Source organism: Podarcis gaigeae (genome assembly GCF_964106915.1).
Source record: "Podarcis gaigeae genome assembly, chromosome: 9".
NCBI lineage: Eukaryota > Metazoa > Chordata > Lepidosauria > Squamata > Lacertidae > Podarcis > Podarcis gaigeae.
Window position 1 is genome coordinate 28,462,402 of NC_139685.1, and position 20,692 is coordinate 28,483,093.

General features: G+C 42.3%; 1 protein-coding gene across 6 annotated transcripts in view; it reads left to right on the plus strand.

Annotated features, from left to right (window-relative positions):
- FAT1 (FAT atypical cadherin 1) overlaps positions 1–20,219 on the plus strand; it is a 119,461-nt gene extending 99,242 nt beyond the window's left edge. For 2 of the 6 annotated variants that reach the window (XM_083755157.1, XM_083755158.1), the window contains exons 20-29: positions 1,020–1,151; positions 1,252–1,415; positions 2,340–2,802; positions 3,564–3,717; positions 4,496–4,606; positions 7,979–8,610; positions 10,071–10,208; positions 13,302–13,361; positions 17,638–17,673; positions 18,699–20,219. In XM_083755157.1, coding sequence (XP_083611283.1) covers positions 1,020–1,151; positions 1,252–1,415; positions 2,340–2,802; positions 3,564–3,717; positions 4,496–4,606; positions 7,979–8,610; positions 10,071–10,208; positions 13,302–13,361; positions 17,638–17,673; positions 18,699–19,324 — 2,516 coding nt within the window. In that variant the 3' untranslated portion in view covers positions 19,325–20,219. Of the gene's footprint in view, positions 1–1,019; positions 1,152–1,251; positions 1,416–2,339; positions 2,803–3,563; positions 3,718–4,495; positions 4,607–7,978; positions 8,611–10,070; positions 10,209–10,797; positions 12,629–13,301; positions 13,362–17,637; positions 17,674–18,698 lie in introns of those variants that run through there. The other 4 variants (XR_014568037.1, XM_083755159.1, XM_083755160.1 and 1 more) reach the window with 4 other exon arrangements.
- Positions 20,220–20,692: the final 473 nt, after the last annotated feature.

Genomic DNA, 20,692 nt, shown 5'->3' on the forward strand with positions numbered 1-20,692 from the left:
AAGTAACCATACAAAGTATGCTGGAAAATAAATTGTGTATTATCTTTCACATCGCAGAGGGTTTAATTGCACTCCTTACTTTTAAGGCTCCAGTCTTAAGCCTAGCAATTTCATGAGATAGGGAAGATGTAAAAGGTAAAGGTAAAGGTACCCCTGCCCGTACGGGCCAGTCTTGACAGACTCTGGGGTTGTGCGCCCATCTCACTCAAGAGGCCAGGGGGCAGCGCTGTCCGGAGACACTTCCGGGTCACGTGGCCAGCGTGACATCGCTGCTCTGGCGAGCCAGAGCCGCACACGGAAACGCCGTTTACCTTCCCGCTGGTAAGTGGTCCCTATTTATCTACTTGCACCCGGAGGTGCTTTCGAACTGCTAGGTTGGCAGGCGCTGGGACCAAGCAGCGGGAGCGCACCCCGCCGCAGGGATTCGAACCGCCGACCTTTCGATCGGCAAGTCCTAGGCGCTGAGGCTTTAACCCACAGCGCCACCTGCGTCCCTGGTAGTTATTCCTTTAGCTAATAAGGTATCTCTTAAGCACTTGAAGAATTTCATTTTTGCCTTCCATTGTCTTTAAATGGATTCTGCACAAGATCTTCGGCATACATTTTGAGGGGAAATTCTACTAGTACCTTTGGGGAAATAGCGTGCCCTTGAAAAAAGTGGATCAGCAGCCTTAAGGGATATGGAAGCAGTTAAAATATATGTTCGGCTTTAGCTAGGTAACATTTTAGGATAGCATCATGTCGGGAGAAGAAAGTGTTGCGGTGTCAGGTGAGCAGTTCTCCCAGCTGGAGCTCATATTATAGCAGTTTAAGAATCCCATGTCTCCTGTAATTTCTTGCTTATTTCCTTGTCACCTACTTTAACACAGCTATAATTTTCATCACCTGTTGTGCCTGGAGAATATTAGGCTTTCAGTTTTAGGAGTCGTTGCATTAAAAAAAAATTGCCATGTTTGGGAAGAATGTGATAAAAATAAAACCTTGCTCTATTTATATATAACTATTATCCATATTTACAGAAGGAAGCTGTCCCCTTGTGAGCAATGCCTGTGAGGGGAATCCGTGCCCTGAAGGTACAGAATGTGTAGCAGATCCCAGAGAAGGAAAGTTTACTTGCATTTGCCACGGAAGCAACAATGCCCAGTGCCCTGGTAAGATTTTAACTCCTAATACCCTTCAGCTTTGTCTTCAGCCTTCTTGCTGAGAAATGAAGCTTTGAGTCATAGCCCTCTCCTTCTCCTTTTTTAAAAGTATCGGTTGGACCATCAGTGACTTTTACTGGAAGCAGCTACATGAAGTATCGCCTCATGGAAAACGAGAACAAGGAAGAAATGAAGCTCACTATGAGACTCAGGACGTACTCGACTCAAGCGGTTGTTATGTATGCCCGAGGAACGGACTATAGCATTTTAGAGGTGTGTTAGTTTCAAATGCTAGAAGCCTTAAACTGTGCAAAAAACTGCCTTAACACACTCACTTTGAAATCTAATTTGCACCTAAATTGTCTCAGGCTTAGAATGAATCATTTGATTCCAACCAACGACATATAACTGAACACCCTGTAAATAAGCAGACAATAGACAGTACATATTTAGTAAAGTATGTGATGCCTTCTACAGTATTGGAAATGATGCTTAAATATTCCAGCTGCTGACAGTTTATAGACAAATATGTCCCACGTTATTATGCGATGATAAGAAACACTGTGAAAAGGTAGGTGTTAACTGAGGTGGCAAAATGAATGAAAATGTGTGTGTGTGTGTGTGGCCAGCAGTAACTGGAGGTTGAAAATGTATATATAAAGCACAGTCATTTCCACCAAAGTGAACCCCCTTGATCTTTCAACACTGAAAGTATTCTGCTTAATAATCATAACCTTACTCTTAAGAAGAAAAAAATAAAGCAAAGCACTACATTTGAGCCAAAGGGTTAAGATATGCCACCAAATGATCACTATAGGTGTAATCAAAGCTCCCAGCATCAACATTGCTTTAACATAACTAGCAGCTTCTGCTCATATGAGAGTTTTGCTTAATAGGGTTCTGCTGCTTATTTGTCCCACATGTAGTGGCCAATAGGTAGAATCCTGCATCGTGGTGCATGCTGCCGTTCCTGGCAGCCATTGCCTGCCAAGCAGTGTGCTCATGCCCCTTTCACCCAGCATCACCTCGTGAGTAAGGAAGCAAGGTGGTTTCAGTCTGGATCCTGCAGGTGCATCACTTATTAGTGGCAACGGGAGGTAAGGCCACACTGGGCTGTTGCTGCAAATGAAGCTGGGGGACAGAGAGAGAGAGAGAGAGAGGACATCTGTTTATGTGTTGCCTTTTCTCTTTGCTTAGATCCACCATGGGAGGCTGCAGTACAAATTTGACTGTGGAAGTGGCCCTGGGATTGTGTCTGTGCAGAGCACGCAGATCAACGATGGCCAGTGGCATTCGGTGTCCCTTGAAGTTGATGGGAACTATGCCAAGCTGATTCTGGACAGGGTACACACCGCGTCTGGCATTGCTCCTGGCACTTTAAGGACACTGAACCTGGACAACCATGTGTTTTTTGGCGGTCACATTCGGCAGCAAGGCGCAAGGCATGGAAGGAGCCCGCAGGTTAGCAATGGCTTCAGAGGCTGTATGGATTCCATAGTACTAAATGGCCAAGAATTGCCCCTGAACAGCAAACCACGGAGTTACGCACACATGGAAGAATCTGTGGATGTATCCCCTGGGTGTTTACTGACTATGACAGAGGATTGTTCAAGTAGTCCTTGCCAGAATGGGGGCATTTGTAACCCACTACCCAGTGGAGGTAAGTTTGGCGCTTTTTCACAGTATTTGCTTTGTATTAAGGAGTGGGTGCTCTTTTCATTCTTGGTGGCTGAATTAATGATACGGTGGCCAGAGTATTTGAGATCACTTAAATGAGAAACTTCATTTCTTACTAGCAGAAAGAACTTATTTGAGATATTTTACTTACTGTCTATAGGCCTATATTTCATCAAGCATTCATTTTACAACAGAAATATAAATATAGTGTCCTATTGTTGGGCTGCACAGCTGACAGCACAAGCAGCTCTAGATTTAAGAATTGTGTTTACTTTGGAGAATAAAACATTTTAAAAATGCTTCTGAGCATGATAATGAGCTTTGTACATCTTGGGACATTGCAAGCCTCCTTGCGTTATTTGAGTCTTGTCCTTCCTTTTTTACCAGGTAAAATAAGCAGAAACTAGTTGGGGGCCTTTTCAGTGTTAGCTCCAGGATGGAAATTGTTTTGTCCTTTGGATTATAGCAACCTAGTAAATTCTGAAATGGCTATAGTTTAAGTTATGATCCTATAAATTGGTTACACCAGCGAAACACTTCATTATAGCTTATTGTCTGGCTGTCTGCAACTTCTTAGTAGCTTAGGATTGCTTTCATATTGTGATTATGCTCAAAATAACATTAGTTTTTGTTTTTGATGGATTTTGAGAAGATCTCATAGAAGGTTGGTTCCATGTGTTACAGAAAACAGTGTTTTGCTTTGTGGGTACCTGTGACATCTTTTTAATACTGTTTTTCTTGCAGGTTATTTTTGTAAATGTGCACCTTTATTCATGGGCACTCACTGTGATTTAAGTGTCAACCCATGTGCTTCCAACCCGTGCCTTTATGGTGGCACTTGCATTTCCGTCAGTGATGATTTCATCTGCCAGTGCAGAGGACTGTACACTGGTCAGAGGTATGGCTTCTTTGCTAGCAGAATAGAATTAAACCTATGGTATTTTTTTCCAAGTTATGTTTTGCCTTTAGAATAAACACTCCCTGGTAATCCTCTGAGACAGTTTAACACATTGCATTTTCTTAAAGTGTAGGGCCAATATGTTTTACATGTACACTTGAAAAGATAAAGGGTGAGCAATGAGTAGAAACATTCCAATGGTGACTTTGCACCAATGAAAAGCGCTTCCACTCACACAGGGCAGGCACCTCTTCTTCTTCTTCTTCTTCTTCTTCTTCTTCTTCTTCTTCTTCTTCTTCTTCTTCTTCTTCTTTGCAATCCCCTACCTTCTGCTGCCTTCAGCGCAATATCCCATACTATTCCAGAGGATCCCCCCACTTTCAAAACAGCTTTTCATGGATGGCTTGAAGGACTACAATGAGATGTGGAAATCAGTAAAAAAAAAATGAGTATCTAGTCTTCCCCCAGAGGAAATGTTTTCTGCCACCATGGGAAGCAACCCATACTCATCAGGAATCCCAGATTGCGTGCACATCTTTTGAGTGTATGGCTTTATTTGCAAACCCAAGTTTTATTTCCGTAAGATGTGAAAAGGCCCTTTATGTCATGTGCTACCATGTTTTACTTGGGGGACCTGGTCCTGCAAGCCTTTGGGCACATTTGCAAACATGGGAGTCAACCCAACATTGCTTGTACCTGAGGGTCATTATCAACACTCATGTTATTCATAGCTTTGAAGAAAACTGACAGGATCTGTTCTCCTTTTTTCCATTTCCAGGTGTCAGATTGGTCCATATTGCAAAGACAACCCATGCAAAAATAGTGGGAAGTGTATTGATAGCTTAGATGGACCTGTTTGTGAATGTGAAGCAGGTTTTCATGGAGACAGGTGGGTAGCTTTGTACTGTTCATAACCCTTACAAAGATTAGCATATAGGATGAATCTTTTTATTTTTAAAGTGTATATTTACGATCGGAGGCTGTAGTACAAATTTGATTGTGAGAATGGTCCCAGAATTGTGTGTCTACAAAGCATTCAGCTCAGTGATGGCCAGTAGCATTTAGTGTTGCTTGAAATTGATGGGGACTATGCCAAGTTTATCCTAGACAAGGGAATATATTGCATCTGGTATTGCTCCCATACTCCAACGACGACACCAAACTCTCTCTCTCTCTCTCTCTCTGTGTGTGTACGTACAAAAGAGGTCTCCTTGATTATTGAGGCATGTATTACAGATGTTAACACCTTTTTCTTCATTGCATTATAGCATAATATTAAATCTTCAGAAATATTGTTTTACTAGAAAACAGCAGAAGGCAAATAAACTGGGATTAGCTCTCCTTTGCGGTTTCTCTTTTATCTTTCATGATCAGGGATTTGTACTGATCATTCTGTACTTCAGGGGGAAGAACATAGCTGCACTAGAATTAGCATCCTTTTGCTCGCAGTTTTAAATGGTAAAATGTTCGCATTTGAACAGGAACCAAGGAGGTAATTTTGCTATGGAAGTTTTAGAACATTTCTGCAGATCATTTGAAATGCAATTTTAAGTTGATTTACCTTCCCCCTCCCTCCATATTTGGCTTCTTTTCTTTTCTTTTCTTTTTAATATAATGAATTGGTTTTTTACTCCAAGCAATGGAATACTTCCTGAATTCCAGTATTTAAAGAGATTTTGAAATCTTCTGAATTTCTGAGCCAGTGTTGTCCAGTGAGCACTGCCGGGACCTGAGAAGCGTGGTTTGAATTGCCACCTTTACTGTGATGTTATTGGCTTGTCAGCTAAAGAAGGCAAAGCGCCACGAGTACAAACTGTTAGTGGAGCCTGAATGCACTCCATCCTTCATCTGCAAAAATAGGGGAAATGGTGGCCTGCCACACCAAACATGAGTGAGAACTTGTGTTTAGAGTCCCCTATGTAGTGCAGTATTTCACCACCACTATGATGCTCTCACAAGGCAGTCCAGCAAAGTTGTCCCGAGCAGTTTGGTTTTGGGGTGGTTGTTTTTTGCCTTGGCTTTCTGCGGTAACTTACCTGCTAAACCCATTGGGGATAAAATAGCTCACATGTGTAGCAACTTGGCTGCCACGTTGTTTGCAGTATGGTAAATGAATGTGTCCAGTTGTGTAATTTCAGTTCATGGAAAAATGCATTTTCCTGAATTCAAAACACATTTTTGTTGGGGTGGGGCTACTTGTGAGGCAGCTTGGTGCACCGTGTAGTCAGTATCCCTCTCCCTGCTTGCCAGCCAGGGTGCCAGCAAAACAGCTGGCATGGGAGAAAACGAGGAAGGGGCTTGGGGAATCAGCAAGGGAAGGAGGTTAGGTGGAATAGGATGGTCAGGCTCTGTCCAAGTTAAGACTGGCTCATTAATAAGAGCTGTTTCCTAATCCTACTCCCTTGCATACTTAGAACTCATGTCAACAGGAGCTCTTCCAGTGCTGGTGTTCCAGGTGTTGAATAACTTGCTGTGGGGATCTGATTTTAGCTGAGGGCAGTGTTAGAATCTGAGATATGAAAGGTAGGAGCTAAATGGCACCTTAAGCCTAGGTTATGGGTGTAACATTGGAATGTCTACGCACGTTTTTGTTTTGTTTTTAATAACAAGAACACAAAGCTGAAAATGAATGAACTGCAGCTAAAATCTGATGTTCATTTTTCACGTGGTCTAGTCCTTCCCCTGTTCACCTCCCTAATATTCTTAAGAGTGTCTTTTCTCCAGTCTTCAGAGAGTCACTGGAAGTGGGGAGCCAGAAAAAGATCTTTCTTTCCTTCCATTCTGCAGTTTTAATCTGAAATCTTAGGTGCAGTACTGTGCCCAGAGCTCATTAACTGCTTGCGCTAATGAAATTCCCTGTCCCAAAAATGCGCCTAGAACAATAGGAGTTTCGAACACTGGCTGAGGGGTACTGAGTGACAGCAAAGAGATGAAAAAGATTGTTCCAGCTTAGAGTGGAGTACCAGAAGAGGCACTAAGTGATGAAGTGATTAATTCCCTGGCTACAATTGTCTGTGCTCTGGTAACATCCTGTTAAAACTGCTCCAGTGTATTGGATATGTGGCTGCCTTTGAAGATGGTCTGGAAAATATGGTTGGTTCAGAGTAACTGCTTGATGCAAAGACTCTTTATATTAAATCAGAATTCTTGCTGTCTGTAACACATACCCTATAAACAGAATACATAATTAAAAGTGTAGTTCCATATAAACTTGTATAAAGGCATGTAGGTGTGGAAGCACAGCGGCGGGGCTGAGGATAAAAAGAAGGTATGGACAATGTGTGCTGTCCTGGAGTCCTTGGAGAAAGGGACAGATTAGAACAAAATGTAATAATAATAGAATCAATAATACAGACCCTTCAAGTGTCCCTGTTTTCCAGGGACAGTCCTGGATTTACAGAAGCCTTCCCGGTTTCTGATTTGATCCTGGAACGTCCCACTTTTCCTTAAAGGGTAAATGGGACCCCTGACCATTAGGTCTAGTCGTGGCCAACTCTGGGGTTGCGGCGCTCATCTCGCTTTATTGGCCGAGGGAGCCAGCGTACAGCTTCTGGGTCATGTGGCCAGCATGACTAAGCTGCTTCTGACAAACCAGAGCAGTGCACGGAAATGCTGTTTACCTTCCCGCTGGAGCGGTACCTATTTATATACTTGCACTTTGACATGCTTTTGAACTGCTAGGTTGGCAGGAGCAGGGACCGAGCAACGGGAGCACACCCCATTGCAGGGATTCGAACTGCTTACCTTCTGCTTGGCAATTCCTAGGCTCTGTGGTTTAACCCACAGCACCACCCGCATCCCTAACTTTTCCTTAGGACTCCCATATTTTCATCAGAGAAATGTTGGAAGGTATAAAGTTATGCAGCGCCCCTGAGCCAAAGAGATAAGCAACTAGGCAACCTTTAGAAGGCTTCTGAAGGCAGCCCTGTATAGTTTTTTAATGTTTGATGTTTTATCATGTTTTTATATATGTTGTAAGCCCCCACCCCCCTGAGTGACTGACGCAACCCAGTCAGATGGGCAGGGTATAAATAATAACATTATTAGTATTAAAAAGACATCCCTATTTTCACTGGAGAAATGTTGGAGGGTATGATGATAATAATGATACGAACAATGAAAATTGGCACCCAACACTCCAGATGAGTCACAGTATTTTTAAAATGGAAAAAATATATGTGTTGATGTTATAAATATATCCTGCACTTTCCCATTTTGTGCATTTGTAAGCTGTTCCTTACCTGTTAATTTTTCATTGCAGGTGTTTAACCGATGTTGATGAATGCTTAGAAAGCCCATGTCAGAACGGCGCTCTCTGTGAGAACACATACGGTGCCTATCACTGCAATTGTAGCCACGGATTTGGAGGAAGGCATTGTGCCGACGTCCTGAACAAATATGTTTCAACCCCCTGGAACATTAGCTTAGCAGAAGTCATTGGAATTATCATTTTCATAGCAGGGGTCTTCATACTGGTTGGGATTTTTGTCTTCTGCCGCCAAGTCATCCGGAAGAAGAAGAAGAAAAGCCAGCCAGAACCTGAAGACAAACATCTGGGAACAACAACAGCATTCTTGCAAAGGCCGTACTTTGATTCCAAACTGAATAAGAACATTTATTCTGACATTCCACCCCAGGTGCCTGTTCGTCCCATTTCATATACTCCGAGCATTCCAAGTGACTCGAGGAACAATCTGGACAGGAACTCTTTTGAAGGTTCCACAATCCCAGAGCACCCAGAGTTTACTACGTTTAACCCAGATTCCGTTCATGGCCACAGGAAAGCAGTGGCTGTCTGCAGTGTGGCTCCGAATTTGCCTCCCCCACCTCCATCCAATTCACCATCAGACAGCGACTCAATACAGAAGCCTAGCTGGGACTTCGATTATGACAGTAAGCCGCCGTCTCCTTTTTGAACTGAAAAAGCTTTGCTGGCAGGATATTGAGATTTCTGCTTTGAGTGGTTGTCTACAAAGGTTGAAGACATACAGATTTAAAATAAAAATAGAGCTCTCTCATTTTCAGAAGAGGGAACTCCTAGGTTGACGCTGAACATCAAAGGCAGTAAATACTTGATTTTGCTGCTAACTTTTGTGGAGAGGAGGGAAACACTGCTTCTCGGTCACAGCTTTGCCAAAATCCTGGATTTCCCCATTGGTTTCTGTGAGCGGCTCGCAGGTCTGCCTTGTGGTTGAGGAAAAGGGAATCTAAAGAAACTAGAATTTTGGCAGAGTCTGCGAATCTTTCGGTTTAGGCTGTAGTTGAGAGAAATGTAGGCAGAGAATGTTAGGGTGTCCAAGAGGGAAATGGAGAGACAGTCCCTGGCTGCTTCTTAGCAGGAATATTGGAGAGGAAGTATCCCTCTCCTGTGTTATTAAGGGGATGTTTCAGATAAAAGGAAAGGAGAAAATGGTAGCAACACCCTAGCTGCCCGCCCTGCAGCTCATCTTCAAGACTAACCCTCTAGAGTTATATAGGACAACAGGGGGACGGCCTCAGGGGAGTGAGGAAGAACAAATATATGCGTATTTTTTTTCTCTTTCCCACCGCAGAAATCTTAAACAGCACTAAAAGGCTCCCATTTCAGACTGGCTCTGAAAAACATTTGTAGGGGAGTGGTATACTCCAGTGTTTTGCTATACAATGGTACCTCGGTTTATGAACTTAATCCGTTCCGGAAGTCTGTTCTTAAACAGAAACCGTTCTTAAACCCAGGAGCGCTTTCCCTAATGAGGCCTCCCACCACTGGTGCCTTTTCACCATTCAGATTCCGTTCTTAGACCGAGGTAAAGTTCGCAAAGTGGGACACTACTTCCGGTTTTGTGGAGTTCATAAACCGAATAGTTGGTAAACAGGGCTGTTCTTAAACCAAGGTACCACTGTATATTTATTTATACATTTTATATCCTATTTAACCAGCATCATTTCCTGTGCAATGTACAAAAGAATGCAGTGCAGTGTAGAAAAGAAACCAATTAAAACTATAAAATCAGGCTTCAAGTAAAATGCCTGCTGGGGTTTTAAAACAGTCAAGCTTAATTTTTTGTCATGTTTCTAGTACAGTCGTACCTTGGAAGTCGAATGGAATCTGTTCCAGAAGTCCATTCGTCTTCCAAAATGTTCGAAAACCAAAGCGCGGCCAGTTGGAAGCCGCAGAAGCCCCATCGGACGTTCAGCTTCCAAAAATAGTTTGCAAACTGGAACACTCACTTCCGGGTTTGTGACGTTCAGGAGCCAAAACGTTCGATAACTAAGCTGTTCAAAAACCAAAGTACGACTGTAACTATATTTGTGGGGGCATGTTGAAGTTGGTTGTCACATTAATTGTTTCTGCCTGTCTCTCCTTCTTTCAGCTAAAGTTGTAGATCTTGACTCTTGCCTTTCAAAGAAGCCCCTGGAAGAAAAGGTTTCTCAGCCTTACAGCGCTAGAGAGAGCATGTCGGAGGTCCAGTCCCTTAGCTCATTCCAGTCGGAATCATGTGATGATAATGGTAGGTAGATGAAGCCTTGCTGTTTTGTGTCGCTCTGCTTCCTTGTCTACCGTCTCCGCATAGGTGCCTCATGCTGGCATTGCAAATATCAACAGGCATATCGTATTCTGTCAGGACCAGCTCACCCAGTTGGGCAAAGATCTGCAGCAATATCCTCCCAGTAGCAGCACTCCCACTTGCTGGGAAAGTGAGGTGTGAGTTGGCACATGGGCAGAGACAACCAGGTGCTTGCACGGGTGCAACACAGAACACAGACGCCACCTCAGTATTGCCCCTCAGCCTCCTGGTAAACGCCAGCGTTGCTTCTGCCGGGAGGCCATTGCTGTGTCCCCACCCCTCTGGGTTAGTGAGCCACTTCTGCAGGGATGCATTAATATAAGTTGCAGACGACGTCGTAAGCTGGCTATAAGTCGTTTAAAGCTGTAATGGTTAATGTTTAATGTTTGATGTGAAGACAAGGAGTATTATTTTTGTAAAAATAGTGAGGTAATGAATACTGGAGGTGTGTGGGATGGAGTGAGGTTTTAAAATGTCTGAAAACTGGATTACTGCTTCATTTGTCTCCTCTTTTTCCTTGCTGCTGCCTCAGCTCCCATATGGATCAGAGCAGTACTGAGTGAAAGCAGAGTATGAGGGACTGGCTTGTAAGTCTGATAACGTTAGTAATGAAGGAAGTTGTCCAGTAGGGCTTTTATTGTGTTCTATCTGGCTTAGGCCACGATAAGGAGCAGATGTGTGCTAAATCTCTGTGCATGGAAGACATTCCACTTCACTGAATCAGGCCCTATTCTATTGTCAGTGTGAGCGAAACACTCTGAAAGTGGCCCTGACCTGTCAAAAGTACTCAGTGAATTTACTTTGGATTTGACCTTCATTGGGTTATTTTTTAAATTACTCCAAAGCTTCTTTTATGTTTTTGTTATTAAGCTTAGGAAAATAATTGGCTACCATTTTAAAATACATAGTATTTTGCTCATGCTCAGCCAAGATGTCCTGTCTGCTTATTTCAGTGTATTAACTTGTTTATGGTCTCAACATAAAACTTCCTTTTATTACTTAACCCAAAAAAGTAAGTTGTTGTTTTTACTGATCACTAGCACTTTCAGTGACGTTTCTGTGTATGTGTGTGTGTTTGTTATATGTATATGCATTAATGGTTTTTCAGTACGAAAGGAACTTTAAAAAAAGCTGTAGAACAGAAGTAGCGTTTTGAAATGAGTTTATAGTTTTGCACTGTAACAACTAGTACGCACCATTTGTTTCTCTATGGCTGGCTGCAAGTTCCAAATACGCTAGTATGATTCGGAGTGATAAAAGAAAGGAATGCAAATGGTAAATGTCAGAATTCAAAGTCACAGTTGACAATATTATGCAGCTATGAGCATGACACTTAGCTTGCCAGTTCTCCACTCAGCCAGTTAATTAGAGAACCAGAGAACCCTAGCCAACGATTTGGCTGGTTATTTCAAAATTTTCCCTCCCCACTCTCCAGCTTTTCCACTCACATTCCCCTTCCCTCTGTATCTTGTGTTGCTTCCCCACCCTCTGCCCATGCAGCAATATACAGCCTTCCCACTGCTGGGCTCTGTGTGAATTTTTGACTCCACTTCACCTCCTTCCCCTTCTTTCCTTCAGTTTCTGACTTTCTATTCCTCTTCTGCTTCCCCTCTCCATTTTCTCCTCAGTTCGCTTGTTTGCTGTATCCTGCCTCCAGCTATCCTGCCCTGTGATGTAGACTATTCCAGAAAACTTTGAATTGGAAGCTTTCAGTTTGTGTCAGGCAAATTCTCCCCCCCCCCCCTAGAAATTTTATCTTGTCTATTTTACTTGTCTTTAGCAAACAAAGCCAATAATTTTGAACCTGTTGGGCTTGCCTAGCGTTTATATGCAGTTGGCATCCATACCTTGTTACTAACGAACTTTGGAAATGGAAAAATAAAACACTGGAAAGATTGCAGTCCCTGATCACTGACCCCGTCCTCCTTTTCCTCTTCCTACACATCAGCTGCATTACCTTATGAAATAGCCTTGATCCAAGCCTGTTTCATTAAACCTTTTAGTGCTTTTAAAAATGGCCTTCACTTAACCTTTTCTCTGATTCTTCAACTTGCCTTCCCCTGTCATGAACTTCACATAAAACATGTTCAACATTCCTACCAGCCACACCTCTTACCTTTGGTTTTGCACTCATAAAAGCTGGATTATTTCCCAGAATTCTATTTATTTTTCCTTTTTTTAGAAGTTAAAAAATTGTGAACATCCTATACACTGGCTGTGGGGGAGGTGTTTGCAGACCAGCTGTGGAGAAGCAGCATAGGGCTTCAGGAGACATAACAGCCATAAAACTGGTTCCATTTGCAGAACTGAGATGCCATTTTGAATTTCAGCAAATTTTGATCTACCACCTGCAATCCTTTAGGGGCGAAAAAATATTGTATCAGTAAAATGAACCAGTGAAATTATACATACAAACTTGTCTTAGGACTAGTTCACACTTTACTCCTTTTGTAAATAAAATAATATACATGTGCAGTGCATCGATTATGAATGGTGAATGTCTATTTAAATGATATTTTTTTCTTGTTTAAAAAAGAATAGGAGTAACTGAGAAAGAATTGGGCATTTGTGTGTGAAAATTGGCTGTTTAAATCAACGAGTGCCATTCACAATTGACACAGCACACATGTATGTTGCGCTTCAGTATCCATTCCCAGATACTAAAAGTAAAGTGCGAATGAGCCCTGATGATTGCTAAAATGTATATACGCATGTTCATCTTTGCAATCCATTTTCCGTTCTAATAACCTTTCCAGACCATTCATTTAGAGCTGTTTGCAGAGTCCAGAGTATAATCAGATGCAAAAGCACAGAATTTTTTTGAATGTTTATTCCCAGTGAGAACAGAATGTGACTGGTGCTTGTGTAAACATTATGTGCCTAACCCCACTTGAAATGTTGTGCAGTTGTGTGTAATTATTAGAAGATTTTTAAGCAGTTTTTTTATGTTTCTTGGTATGCTTTTATATGCTGTTTGAAACTGCTGCTAATTATAAGTTTCTCTTTTAATTTGCTCCTTCCCATACTTTTTACAAGCTTCCCTAGTGACTGTAATACACCTTGTCAATGCTGTTGTTGACTCGGTGGGAAAAGAAGGTATATAGTTTTCACTTTTTATTTATGGTCTGAGCAGAACGTTGCATGCATTTCTCTTCTAGGAATGTATTAATACATTAGAGGTATTAAAATAAGATACATCGTTTCTTATAAACAGTATACACGGTTGTTTGCTTTAATAGACGCGCAAATGGAGATGTTTAATCTAGTCTCACATTTTTTTTGACTCAATTTCCGAAAAGACCATCTCTGCACTAGGGCATTCTAACATGAAAACAGCATCAAATCCTGGCATGTTACCATAACACTGAGCACAGATTATCCCTTTATTATCACAAGTACATTCCCTGGATAGGAGAAGGCATGACCATCAGTCCTATGTGTCTCAGTTACTCCTAGATGTGTACCTGATAGGGCAGCAGCCGCAACAGAGAAGCTCTGCCCTCAGTTTATGTATCTCCCCTATCTGAGCTGCACTCCAGCAGGCAAAGACTCTGCCTACATGTAACCTTTTCTCCTCCCACTTCAGTCCTCTTCTGATCCTGGGAGACAGTGGATCAGGAGAGGTGATGGCAGGAGGAGGAGGAGGTGTGGAAGCCCTTGACCAGGCATAGGCAAACTCGGCCCTCCAGATGTTTTGGGACTGCAGTTCCCATCATCCCTGACCACTGGTCCTGTTAGCTAGGGATGATGGGAGTTGTAGTCCCAAACCTTCTGGAGGGCCGAGTTTGCCTATGCCTGCCCTTGACTCTACACCAGCCTGACCTATTTCTTCCTCCCCTTGCACCTGTTCTCCACTCTCCAATCCTGCAGCTTCTCCTGCCTTTGAATATTACAGGCTCCCTCAGATCACTGGTCCCTTCTTCCAAGTCAGTCTCCAAACCCACATTGTCCCAGTGCCCATTCCTCAGTGTCCAGCCCAGTCCCGGACATCCTGTCTCTCAGCCTCATTCTTCCCCATAGGTGAGCAGTAGCAATCTGCCATCATAGGGCCAAGTTCTTCCTTGCAGTATCTTTCCCCTTCCCTCTTCTCTGCACAAAGGCTTTGCCAGTATCAGAGCTATCGCCCAGCTCTTAAGCCATTCGTTTTGCGGCCGGAACAAGCGAAAACTGCCCCATGCAATGTCATGAATGAAAAGAGGATTGAAGAACACACTTCACACTAGTGCATGCTATACACAGTACTCCTTGGGGAAGTTGTGGACTCTCCTTCCTTGGAGATTTTAAAGCAGATGTTAGATGGTCATCTGTCCTGAATGCTTTAGCTGAGTTTCCTGCATTGCAGGAAGTTGGACTTGACGACCCTAGGTGTCTCTTCCAACTCTACATGTCTATGATTTGTTTATGTTAATATATATATGAAGATTACCTCATAAAATCCTTGTAGGTCTTGCATAACCAGAAGAGAGAAGAAGCAATCCTATTAACAATACTACTCCCCCCCCCCCTTTGAGGTGAGATAGTAGAGGTGAGCAAGTGCTATGGCACTGTTTAAAGTACAGTTTGCCAAGGATATTGTAGCCGGGTGGTTGAATGCAAACAGAAAGGAAGTATGGTTCAATGTTTAACAACATGAGCTATGAACTGAGGTGTCTTCAGTTCAAATTTTAGGTCAGCCATTAATTTGCTGGCTGGCCACTAAGTACTCAGAATATGCCGCTCTCCCCGTATGTAATGATGGTGCTGGTGATAATAAAACAGTTTACTTTACAGGATTTGTAAGCATTAGTGAATGGTACAGAAAGCATCTTAAATGCACAGAAGAAGTGCGATATAAATACTGCGATATTCTCCAAGGCATACAGTTGACATGCAAAGTAGAAAGTACCTGAAAATGTTGATCATCAGACAGATTTAGTTCTCCTGTTAACGTACCTGCAGACAGCCTCAATAGTTCCAGCCTCAGTAAAGTTTTGGTTCACACCAGGCTCATACCACAACTTTTTCCCAGCATAGGTTTCTTCTTTCCCTGGGGTACACCTCTTCTGTGTGGTAGACTACAAGGAGAAAATAATCAAGAAATACTCCTCTCCTTTTATCCTGCTCATTTTTGACTCTGTAGAAAATGCTTTTTGAATCAGCTTCTATGCATAGATAGACATCTATGGTGGTACCTTGGTTTACAAACTTAATCTGTACCAGAAGTCCGTTCTTAAACCAAAGCGTTCTTAAACCAAGGCATGTTTTCCCATAGCAGCAGGGGACTCAATTTACAAATGGAACACACTCAACAGGAAGCGGAACATGTTCTTATTCCAAGGCAAAGTTCACAAACCAAAACACCTACTTCCAGGTTTACAGTGTTCTTAATCCAAGTTGTTCATAAACTAAGCTGTTCTTAAACCAAGGTACCACTGTATCTGTTTGTATTAGTGGGTGGGAAATTTTGGGGTCAAGCTAGATAAACAATACAATTGTAAAAAAAAGACTATGTCATCTAGATACAGGCTGTGCATTTCTGACATCCCTTAGCATGTGTTGGAAGCTGGTTTGTAAAATGCCGCCATCAGTATACATGGAGCATTATAGAGTACAAAGAGGATACATACCTGCTGTAGATGAGTTTATAATCTTAACATTCTCAACTCAGGGAAACAGAAAGAAAACAATGCAGGGATATACAGGGAAGGAGAGTTTCATTTATTTATTTTATTTGTATCCACCCCTTCATCTGTAGATCTCAGGGCGGTTCACAACATAAAATACAAGCTAAAAACAAAAACATAATAAAAAAAAATCACTGAACATGCTTAGGGTTGCTTACAGGTTTAGTTGCAGGAGGGCATTTGAAGCAGGGTTAAGATCTAGACAACAAAAGAGATTAAGATGTACAGTGGTACCTTGGGTTACAGATGCTTCAGGTTACAGACTCCGCTAGCCCAGAAATAGTACCTCGGGTTAAGAACTTTGCTTCAGGATGAGAACAGAAATCATGCAGTAGCGGCGCGGCGGCAGCTGGAGGCCCCATTAGCTAAAGTGGTGCTTCAGGTTAAGAACAGTTTCAGGTTAAGAACAGACCTCCAGAATGAATTAAGTTCTTAACCTGAGGTACCACTGTATCCTATTTAGTAATGGCAAACTCATTTTCTGACTGCCAGCCCTTACGTAGCCACTGTGGCACCAGCCGCAGAGAGGTACCTGCAGATTTGGAGGAGCACAAAGTTTGCAGACGTTCAAACCATATTTTAGGAGGTGGAATAGGGGGGATGACTTTTCAGTGACGATTGAGCACACCACAGAGTGCTGAATGATGGAAAAGGGTTGGGAAAGGTGTATTCCGGAATATTGTATTCTGGAGGGGTGGGGTGGGGAGAAAGGGTCCTGGTTGTCTGGCTGGAATCCCAAACAAGATTACTCTGTGCTGCCACATCATGTTGCAGTTCCCACTTGTAAAGCCTAAAAGAAAGTCTTCAAAATCAGCTGCATTTCATTAAGATTTTACTCAACAAGTACTTCCTTAGACAACCATCCCCCTGAAATCTTATATAACAGAGCCTCGGTTTGTAAGGGCCAGGGTTGCTGCCTTGCCCTCGCGATTGAAGGGGCCGGAGGCCGCAGGATGGCATGTGCACATGAAATCAGCACACCGTGAATATGGGGGACCCCGTGGCCCCTTCCCCCCCACTTGGTGCCTATGGCTAGGACACCAATTATTTGAACTGGCAACCAAGGCTCACTATGTAATGAAAAGCTTTGTTTTAGTCTGTGCAAAACAGGTTCATAAATCTATATTCTCAAACTATTAATTCTGGAATCAGATTAATTATCAAACTATTAATCTAATTTTTGAAGTTTAGGTTCACGGTTATTAGACAGCTTCATTGTTTCAGTAATCTATTTAGCTATTAGGCTGTGCATAATGACAATAGACAGCTGATTCCAGAATTAGCCACAAGGATAAAAAAACACAAATATACAAAACAATTAAACGCTATCAGAGAAGCAGTATTCAATCAATAATGTGTGTGCAGGGTTTTTACCTTGCTGAGCCTCCATCCTTATTTCCAAGCCCTGTCTTTGATCAGGATCCAAAGAACCACACAATTATTTCTACATACACAAAAGTTTCTTTCTTGAAACAACATCCCACATGACCAGTTGGTGACTTTACAGAAGCAGTTTGTGATATGACTGTTTGAAGGGAATAAAACTATAAAGTCTCCCTTCCTTAACTTACAAGGGGACAATAGAAGGGGTTTTGTTACTGTTGCCATTGTGTACATTCTTACTGTTTTAAGGCTATTGAGTTCTTTTGAACTACTTGATGCCTAACTGCTCATCTTTCTTCCCTCTCTCTCCACTTTGCCACCTAAAGAGTCTTTCGCTGTTCCCGACCTGAGCAATTCAAGAGGTGACTTCTGCATGTAGTTGTTTGTTGCCATTCACGGAAATGTTTCTGTTAATATTTGGCCCCCAGCACTAACTTGGTTTGTTCACTGTGTATGAATGCAGTTATTTCCCTCCAGTTACTGGACGCTTATTCTAGCCCAGTGCAATTTCCCCTTTGTAGAAGGGATCACAAAATCTTGATACTTGTAACATAGCAATGTTTTACCAGTCGAGCCAGTAAGCACTTTTGTTTCAAGTACAATATTATATTCTTGCCCTACAACAGAAAGTGATTTTCTGCATGATTGGCTTATATGGAGAGTTTTGTTTTTGCATTTGAATGCCTGAGTGTCCTTACTAATAGTTTTGTAGGGGTTCTGTTATTAAATTAACTCCACAGCCGATGGGCAGCAACTAATAACATTAATACTAAACTGGTAAGTGTTATGGATACTTCAACAATTAGGGAATCTTAAACTTACTGGCCTCAGTCCGGAAAAATCAAATTGTAATTTAAAACCCATTGAAATCAGTGGAGTAAATTTTCATAATCTTGCTAATTTTGATGGACTAATCTTGCAATTCTGCACACTGTTACTCCACAGGACTCGGTAGGATATACTTCCAAGTAAACATGGCTCGGATCATGCCAGGCTTTTATTTCAAACAGAGCCATGAGCTTGTTGCAAATGTTACATTGAGATAAATGTAGTTACCATGCACCAGTTTGTTCCACTAACAGGCTTCCAGACACTTTTATTTTACACAAAGAATGATTTTTCTGCCGTTGTGTACCAGCTCATTCCTTAGCTCACTTTAGGGTGAGGTATGTTGTGATCCTAGTTAGCCCAGACTTGAATAATACAATAAACTATTTGCATGGTGCACCATGACCTTGCTGTTGTAATGTTGAATGTTCGTTAACCTCGGGGGCAGATTCCTCCCATTCCTCTTGTGTTCTAATAGCTGCTGGTTGTGTTGTCCTTAGTGCAGTATATTGATTTTTCAGTGTTAGATATTGAAACCCGCTTTGTTTTTGCCCTTCAGGCTATCACTGGGATACCTCTGACTGGATGCCCAATGTCCAACTGCCTGGCATACAGGAGTATCCGAATTACGAGGTGGTTGAAGAGGCAGCACCCCTGTATACAGATCCAAATTCAATTGATGCAGACTACTACCCTGGAGGTTACGACATTGAGAGTGACTTTCCACCTCCGCCGGATGACTTCCCAGTGCCTGACGACCTCCCACCATTGCCACCCGAGTACAGTGATCAGTTTGACTCAATACAGCAATCCAGGGACATGCCTGCTATAGGTAGCTTGGGATCCTCTTCAAGGAGCAGGCAGAGGTTCAATCTCAGCCAGTACCTTCCTCATCACTATCCGCCAGACCTGTCGGAACCTCAGAACACAAACAACGGAGTCTCCGGGAATTACAGAGAACCCTTTGCTCCTTACACAGTAGGGTACAGCAGAGACTTTGAAGCGCCCCCCGTAGACAACATGTCCATGTCTGTGTACGCTTCCACAGCTTCCTGCTCCGACGTGTCGGCATGCTGTGAAATGGAGTCTGAGGCCATGCTGAGTGACTATGAGAGTGGAGACGACGGACATTTCGAAGAGGTGATCATCCCTTCGCTCGAGCCTCAGCACCACACAGAAGTCTGACACCCTTCCTCAATTAAAAGTGCCTGGATGTTAATGAACTTAAAAAATAAAAGTATTCTAGAGAAAAATATCGGAGAGCTTATTTTTCTTGGCAGCAATGCTTGAGCCGCTTTCGTTTCAGTGAGCTAAAACTGGCATGGCTGCACTGGATCATGTAGCTCATTTCAACTTGTTAACCATTTCCTGACCTCGTTCCCACCGCTTGACTGATCACAGGTCTCCCATTGGCTGTGCCATCCCCCCCAAAAAAGTGTTTTTTGTACTTACATTGTCTATGTTAAAAGAAATAAAGCAAAAACACATACCACTTCCTCATTTTAGCATGATAAATGTATTTATATCGTTCAAGAGCAAATCATTTTTTTCTTATCTCTTTTTGTAAATTTTATGTACAGTTTTGATTTCGATAATTTTAACTAGATTTTGTAGATACTTTCGAAACTTGATTTCCACTGATTCTAGTGGTGTTTTTAGTGTGCCGTTAAACCAACACGCCCTGGGTCTTATAGCATTCAGCAGTTCACCATTTTGTTTTGTTTTCCACAGAAGTGCGGCATTTCATTTATAGATTTCTATGTAATCATGCATTTCCAAGTGTACATAATTTCCAGCTGTAAAAGATTCCTGATATTTTCTGGGTGACGAACATGGAAATATCCCACCTGGGTTTCTGTACTCTAGGACAGTTACACATTTTTCCTTTCTTGAAAAGTGTGGGGGGCGGGGAGGAGGGAAGCCACTGCATACCTATTTAGAACCAAAACCACCATGGCACAGTTTTATAGTGTCTGTATATTTGTGATGCAATGGTCTTGTAAAGGTTTTTACTGAAATCTACCATTAGCCAGTCTTTCTTACTGACAATAAATTATTAATAAAATACTTTAGCTTTGTTCACCGTTATCTACTTCATATCTATTACACAGGTGTAACGTTGCAGATGCGTTGCTTAGCGCAAGCCTAGCCAGCAAAAAACAAAAACGGTGTTCCTTGTACAGCCCACCAGATGGCAGCATGAGCCTGCTTAATTCATTAAAATAAAGAGTAGCACAAATGGGATGAATGGATGCAATATGTAAGGATGAGAATCACGTTTCAGATGCTTCTCTTTTATGCACTAGCTGTAGCACCGGTGTGTGTTTTACAATTATACCTCCACCCCATTCTCTGGGGAGAATAAGTGTATCCAACAGTTACTTAGAAGATCGCAGAGGTATTAGTCTTCATAATGATTTCTAGAATCCTCTTATTCCTTTTGACTGCTGCCAGTGCTTTGGATTAGGTTCTCAGCCTATTTAGTGGCAATGATGCAATTCTGCTGTCGGATGAAGAACCTCATTGTCGAAATCCCAGCGAAAACACAACCAT